The sequence below is a fragment of the Eschrichtius robustus genome, chromosome 11 (genome assembly GCF_028021215.1).
Source record: "Eschrichtius robustus isolate mEscRob2 chromosome 11, mEscRob2.pri, whole genome shotgun sequence".
NCBI lineage: Eukaryota > Metazoa > Chordata > Mammalia > Artiodactyla > Eschrichtiidae > Eschrichtius > Eschrichtius robustus.
In genome coordinates, this window is record NC_090834.1 from 23479011 (window position 1) to 23486664 (window position 7654).

At 37.0% G+C, this 7654-nt stretch overlaps 1 protein-coding gene across 1 annotated transcript; it reads left to right on the forward strand.

The window, feature by feature from the left end:
- Positions 1-2820: 2820 nt before the first annotated feature.
- On the forward strand, positions 2821-4810 carry TEX12 (testis expressed 12). Its single transcript, XM_068554731.1, has 4 exons — positions 2821-2883; positions 3646-3757; positions 3847-3898; positions 4666-4810. The coding sequence occupies exons 1-4, from the start codon at positions 2821-2823 to the stop codon at positions 4808-4810; spliced, it is 372 nt and encodes a 123-aa protein (XP_068410832.1).
- The last annotated feature ends 2844 nt before the right edge of the window (positions 4811-7654 follow it).

The window sequence follows — 7654 nt, forward strand, 5'->3', positions numbered from 1 at the left end:
TTATATTTTTTGTTTCTTGAGAGGACACGTTAACATCAAAAATTTTATGACATAGTAACAGAACAAAAGAACCTTTTAAAGTGAGTACATTAACTTTAGGAAAAACTCATTACTTTTCCCTTCATTTTATCACAAATAGGGAACATTTCAATACAGATTGGAATCAGTCCTCAGATAGTGATTAGAATCCTTTAAAGACTATCAATAACTGCACCATAATCACTAGTCTAGCTTTATTAAATGACTTACATTTCACAATAATGCCAACTCAAGTTAAACCGAGTACTTTTTTCCTAGGAGCTTACTTGAAACAATTGGCTTTTCCACAAACCAATAAACAAACATATACACACAATACTTAACGTCTTGACAACTAACATTTAAATAAGCCAAAGGGGAAAAAACAATAATATGTATGTGTTAAACGTAATTTGCTAAGGTGTAAGATTGTGGACCTGGAATTTATGGGAAGTGTTATTGACCTTTGTTTTATGAGGTGGTATGCTTTTTATTTTCTTCCACAACTAACGGAGGCATTAAGTGTGGAACATCTATCTTTCAAGTTGCAGGTCAAAGTCACCACATTAAAGCTCCCCATAAGGCTAAACTTCAAATACGTGAGCCACGTGTGTTACAAAATTTTTTTTTCAAAGTTGCCAATGAAGTTGATTAGTTATTGACACATCAAGAAGGGAATTTTCTCAACCGGTGTGATTCCGGAAGTTTGGTTGCACCAAAGAGAAAGAGGCGAAGGAACGGAGGTTCTGGATACAAAGTGTCGGCTTGAGGGCCAGGGGAACTCAGGTTTAAACCATTGCTGCAGACCCACCACCTGGGACAGGATGTAACTTTTACTTGGAAAGTGGTGGTGGTGTGCTACTATTTCGTGTTCCTTTTTTGAGGTTCCAAGAGGCTGGGACACACCCGGCCTTCCTCTGGCAGTTCTTCCTTGGTCTTTCTTGAGAAACCAGTCTCAGATCTCTCCCTTCTTCCCCAGACACTCACTCGGAGGCGGCGAGTTCTGTTTCACGGAGACTCCAAAGCTCGAGGCAAGGCGGGAAAAATCCCCCTCTCCTCGGCAGCGCGGGAGGCGGGGCAGGTGCCTCACGTAATCTGCGCGCCGCACGCTGGGAAAGCCGCCTCCCCGAGCCTGCGCACTCGCGCGCACGCCGGGCTTTGTCGTTCCCGTGCTTTGGCTGACGAGGAAGCTCCCGACGCCGCCGAGCCATAGACTGCTCCTGGGGTGGGGCTGCGCGGATGAGCGCCCATGAGAGTGTGACAGGGTGTGAAGCAAGGCAGTGAGAGAGGGTGGACGCTTACCCGCAGGGTCTCTGGTGGGGCTGAAACGCTAGTGGGGAGGAAAGGAGGGACGCGGCGGGAAGTGAGAAGCAAGATGGGTGGGATGGCCTGGGAGGCCGAGATGGCGGTGGGAGGAAAGAGAAGGTGAGGAGAAAACGGTTGCACAAGGCCTGGCGGTAGTGCTTGGTAATGACGAAGGCACCAACGCCTCAGATTGCACAGCTGGGGTCAGTGGCTGTGAATGGTATTTGTCACAGGTGGAGGCCCAGCCTCTAGACCAGGCCTTGATTCAGCTGAGGGCCTAAACTCTGACAGAAAAATTAATCTGTTTTTACAGAAGCAGAATTACCTAATTAGATTTTGACTTGACATACATGCATGTTCTTTTACTTTGAGAGAGGCGAGAAGAGGTGTAAAAGGAAAAGGGAAGAAAAAAGAGGAAGGGAGACGAGAACCGCTCTCGTGGTCGCTTCTCTGAAACATTCTCAAACTTCCCAAGGCAGAGGGAGAACTACTGTGCATGTGTAGTATTTTCTAGGTATTACCGTTATAGCGCTTAAATTTATATACTAGAAAGGTACTGACAGGAACGTAGAAGCACTATATGGAATTTACTAAACAGCCATCTTGATTGTTGTTGCTGTCTTTCTGTCATATATATGAATATTATACATGACTAAGCAGACAGATTCATTACAGTTTTCCAGGTCAGCATAGTTTCTCAAAAAGCAAGCAAAGCAAATGATAACTTGAGTGTAGACAGAGATCCTCATCCGTTAGGGTGTAGAGACTATACCGTTCTAGGTTTCAACATTTTTCAGGTTTAAACTTAATCTTTCAGACTCCCAGGAAAATTATCTTAAGAATTTATGGGAAAGTAATTTAAAAGTAAAATTTGATGCCGTATGAAGGTAAGATAGGACAGTGGAAACAGAAGTCTCTTTTAGACTAGAAGAGATCTTGGTTCTAGTCTGGCCCAATTTTACATGTTTGAATTTGATCAACTATCTATCTCTGCCTCTGTTTTCACATCTGTAAAATTGAGATTGAATTAGATGAACTGTAAGATTTGTTTCAACATTAAGATTTTGTGAAGGCAGAAAAATCTTGAATGAATCCTGAGACAAGGCAGAAAGTGCCAAAGAGACAGGCTTGGCTGACTGTATATAGAGGGAGTAGAAGAAAATCATGGGGATGGTAGGCTGGCCCAGGTGATGTAGGACTTTGGATGCTCTACTATAGAATTTGAACTTATTCTGGAGCAATGAATGGTCAAGGGAAGGTTTTTTGAGTTAAGGGAATGCAGTAATCAGAGTTTTGAAAGACTGCCCAAACAGCAGTTGGTAGAATGAAACAGAGAAGGGAGAATTTGAGTAGGTTAGGTAAGTGACAAATAATGAGAGCCCAAACTAACAGTGGCAGGAGGAGTGGAAAGAAAGGGAAGGATTCAAGACAGCAGCAGCATGAGTTTGTACCTAAACTTGACATTGCTCTAAACTTTGCAGCTCTTGCCTCCAGAATATGATGGCCAGTCATCTTGTAAAACCTGATACTAGAAATTGCAAGAGACCAAGAGAGTTGGAGGTAATCTTTGTGCTTGTGGAGCCTTACTCTTTTATTTTATATACTTCTCAAATTTTTTCCATTTAAGATAATTCGACTGATAAATGGAATTTAATGTCTTCATATTCCCAGAGCTGGGATTGTCCCAGCGGGAACTCTGTTGACTCCAGCTGCCTTTTCACTAAGTATAGGCCTCCAGGAAACTATTGGGAGGTTTCTTTGTGGTAATTTGTGATCTAGAGACAGAAGTGGGTTCATGCCTTTATGATACATAAGACTTTACATAATTATTTTGATACCTAAGTAGGATACCTAGGTACTATACTTGCTGATATTTTTGAAAAAGAGCACTGTATCCTGCCCTTCTTCACTACTACCCCACCAATTGATCTGTTTACATTTAGAACATTATTTGTTCCCTTAAAGATTATGTTATCTTGCAAAAATTTGCAAGCATATGGCTGTTATCCAAATGAAAGTTTTGCTCTTTTGCTATGGAAAACATCTGCTGGAGCAAGATACAGGAAACTTTTTCATCAGGAGATTAATACTATTTTCAAAGTCTAAACACATAATAAAATTATTATGTTGAACAAAGTTGGGCCTAAAAGTTTGCTGTAATAAAATTACAAATAACTAACCAGGACACAAGAGTATATAATTTCCAGCATGTTTGCTTTTCTCTGAAAGATGTTTTATTTGCTTTTTTTTTTTTTAACAGAATGTATATATCTTAAGCATCTTGCTAGCAATTTACCTATTTTCTCTACTTTCTTCTATTAGCCTCAAATGCCAGATAGTCCACAACTGTCCTCTCTTGGAAAATCAGATTCTTCTTTCTCTGAAAGCTCTGGACTATTTTATAAAGATGAAGCCCTGGAGAAAGATTTGAATGGTGATCTATTAAGTGCTTATATTTCTATACATTGATATTATAATATGGAAAGTTTATTATAGTTAACTTAGTGATTTATTTTTGAACAGATATGAGCAAGGAAATTAATCTAATGTTGTCTACATATGCAAAGATCTTAAGGCAAGTACTTACAGTATATTCTCTTGAGTCTTTATTTTACACATAGAAGTTTTCTTCTGGAAACTCCATAATGGGAAGTTTAGTTCAGGGGCTACAAAACCGATCTAGTAATTATAATTTTGAAATTTTTTATTCTACCTCAGTTTCTTATAATAGATTAGTTGTTTATTTTCAAAGACTACCTTTTCCACTAAACATCTTTTGTTTTGATACTCTCAGAGCTGAAACGAGGCTGGATATATTTTGTTCTCTATCAATAGATGATAAAACACTTAAAATTTTATGAAAAAACTTTCAGAAAAATACCATTTGGTGAAGTTAACCATAATAATAGAGTGATGTTAAAGATAAAGTAAATATATTTATGAAATATTTAAATATTATCAATATATATTTGAAGGCTGAATTTAAATATTCTGTTGGCCTGAGACTATCATGTTTTATAAGGTGTTTTTTAAAACTACTGGACAGTCACTGTATTTGAATAATGGTTTGTGTGGCTGTTAATGTATATAGTTTAATATTAGAATTATAATGTGTAAGATACAGATTCTGCTGTGTCAAGGGACTTTGAGTAGTCAAAAATATTTGTGGAACTAATTTAACTTTTACTGAGCAGTGTTTGTAAATTAATGAAGCTTTTTGATGTACAAAGCCATTTAAATGAAATAGCTAACAAATATAGCATAATAGAACACATCACTATGATAGTGTGTTTAGATGTTATTACTATTTAGTTTAATGTAAAACTTTTTTTTCCCCATTAGTGAGAGAGCAGCAGTAGATGCATCGTATATTGATGAGATAGATGGACTCTTCAAAGAAGCCAATACTATTGAAAACTTTCTAATACAGAAAAGAGAGCTCCTGAGACAGAGGTTTACAGTGATTGCAAACACACTACACAGATAAAATTGTGTACTTAAAATAAGCTGAGAATTTAAACCCATTATTGTTGTAATGAAAGAATGACATTTGTGCTCTGAATGCTCTCCAGTTGTTAAGAAAATGTATACCTTAAATATAGAAGGGGAAACTCCTTAAATTTCTTTTCTCGATTTAAAAGGGGCATTAAGCTGGACATTAATATGATACATAGCTTTTCTTTTGAGAGTCAAATATTTGGCATATTTTATAAAAGTGTAAACTATTTAAATTGTATATGGATTCTCTTCTTTTTTTTTCTTAAACCTCCTACTAACCTTTCTTAAATTTCTAAAAGAAGACTCAGTGAGTTAATTTGATAATATTTAACAATATTGCACTTTTTCTTTTAGAATATTTTGTTTAAATAGCAGATAGATAGCTTTGGAGATAGTTTTAAGATTTTTTCATGGTCAGCATTGAAAAAAATTAAAACCCAAAAGTAATTTGTCCAGTTTCTCAATATGTAGTTAAACCGTGCTATTGCTATTTAATATTACCATTTGATTATTTTCACTATTATTATTATACATTGCTAATAAAAATTTGGTTTAAAATTATTGTCTTGTGGTAAAATAAAAACCAGAAATTACTAACCAGAACTTTATATGAATTGACTTTTTTACACATCAGCCATATCAATGGTACAGTTAATGAAGTATATATAGAAGCCTTAGCAGCTAGCTGTGTGGTATAGGATAAAGATTAGTGGTCCAGAAGTAAAAAGATTGTTTAAACAAGTCAATCTCAGTGAGTCATTTCAATCCTATTATAATTCAGAAATTGAATTCGGACTAGGAAATCTCTTAATATTTATCCAGCTGAAAAAATCCTACCTTTGTTGGAAGGTACTGCTATGATTTTATTGAAAACTTTTAATATGTTATATAATTATATGTGATAGCTATATTGATCAGATTTTTAAAAATCACAGCACCAATTGTTCAATCATATAGATAATTCAATCTATTATTTGTATATTTTGCCTATATAAGCAATCACAAATTTGGACATATTTACAGGCAGTACTACAGGGAATTTGGTATTCCTCAGGTGGACAGCATGTTTGCCTTGCCTTCTAAATGTTAAAATAAAATCTCATTTCATCAGATTACTATTTTAAGGCATATATATCATATATAATAAATATTCATACAAGAAAGGACTGAAAACAGTAAAGTAAAAGAATATTTACTAAAAGTATTGGTTATTAAGTGGAAAAAATTATTTGGTTTGTACAGGGATATGTTAACGTCACAGGATAGGTTGGAGGTCAATGAAGATTAGAAATGGGATTTTTAAAACTTTATTAAAAAAATGTTTTTAAACATCTTTATTGGAGTATAATTGCTTTACAATGGTGTGTTAGTTTCTGCTTTGTAACAAAGTGAATCAGCTATACATTTACATATATCCCCATATCTCCTCCCTCTTGCATTTCCCTCCCAGCCTCCCTATCCCACCCCTCTAGGTGGTCACAAAGCACCGAGCTGATCTCCCTGTGCTGTGCTGCTGCTTCTCACTAGCTGTTTTACACTTGGTAGTGTATATATGTCCATGCCAGTCTATCACTTCGTCCCAGCTTACCCTTCCCCCTCCCCGTGTCCTCAAGTCCATTCTCTACACCTGTGTCTTTCTTCCTGTCCTGCCCCTAGGTTCTTCATAACCAGTTTTTTTTAAAATTCCGTATATATCTGTTAGCATACGGTATTTCTTTTTCTCTTTCTGACTTACTTCGCTGTGTATGACAGACTCTAGGTCCATCCACCTGACTACAAATAACTCAATTTCATTTCCTTTTATGGCTTCCATTGTATATATGTGCCACATCTTCTTTATCCATTCCTCTGTCGATGGACATTTAGGTTGCTTCCATGTCCTGGCTATTGTAAATAGAGCTGCAATGAACATTCCAAGAAGAGGTTTTTAAATTGGATTATGCATTATGTGTGTGCGTATACGTTTCTATTTTTTTTCATACCCAAAATTACAAACCTGCCATGGCTGGTCTTGTGCAGGACTCTTCCACACGTGAGAAAATGAGAGTTGTCTATATGTTAAATCTGTATAGACTTCGCAAGTGACCTTTTGTCTTTCATCGAAAGCACTTGACCTGCAGCAGTGTGGCCTCACCAGTGAAGGAGCAAAGGCTTTACTAAAGGCCCTTGAAAGCAACAGAACTCTGGTCGTTTCGGATATAAGAAAAAAATCCACTTGTTGGTATGTGGTCACTTTTTTAATTGAGTAACACATAGCAAAACAAAAAGAGTTTGTTCACGTATTGACAGTTTTTAAAACTTAACGTGTTTCACTTTCCTCATCGTATACAGTTGGCCCTTGAACAGCTTGGGGGTTAGGGGTGCCGCCCCCCACGCAGCTGAAAATCTGAGTATAAGTTTGTAGTCAGTGGTTCCGCATCTGTGGATTCAACCAACCTTGGCTCGTGTAGGACGATAGTACATATTTATTGAAAAATATCCGTGTGTCAGTGGACCCGCGAGGTTCAAACCCATGTTGTTCAAGTGTCAACTGTACTTTTCTAATGTTGCACTTCCCTTATGTTTTTAGCCGATAATGTACTAATTAAAGTGAGTTATACCTTTAAATTGTTCTTATCTCTACTCTGAATAGAGGTGAACCTAGATACTAAGCCTGCTTCCACCAAGAGCATTATTTCCTTGTTGTGCAACCTCTGAATTCTTGCAAGGAGTACTTTATTCATTTGTCAGCTTCACAAGTAATTTTTTTAATAGCTTCTGTGTGCCAGATACGGGGTCAGGCACTAGGGATAAAGCAGTGAACCAGACAGACGAAAGTCTTGCCCTCGTGGAG

Bases quoted from the DNA above. Each gene is read 5' to 3' on its own strand.
- TEX12 (XM_068554731.1), top strand. From the start codon at position 2,821: ATGATGGCCAGTCATCTTGTAAAACCTGATACTAGAAATTGCAAGAGA. The intron at 2,884-3,645 runs GTAATCTTTGTG...TTCTTCTATTAG, and splicing joins AGAGACCAAGAGAGTTGGAG to CCTCAAATGCCAGATAGTCC. The intron at 3,899-4,665 runs GCAAGTACTTAC...TTTCCCCATTAG, and splicing joins ACATATGCAAAGATCTTAAG to TGAGAGAGCAGCAGTAGATG.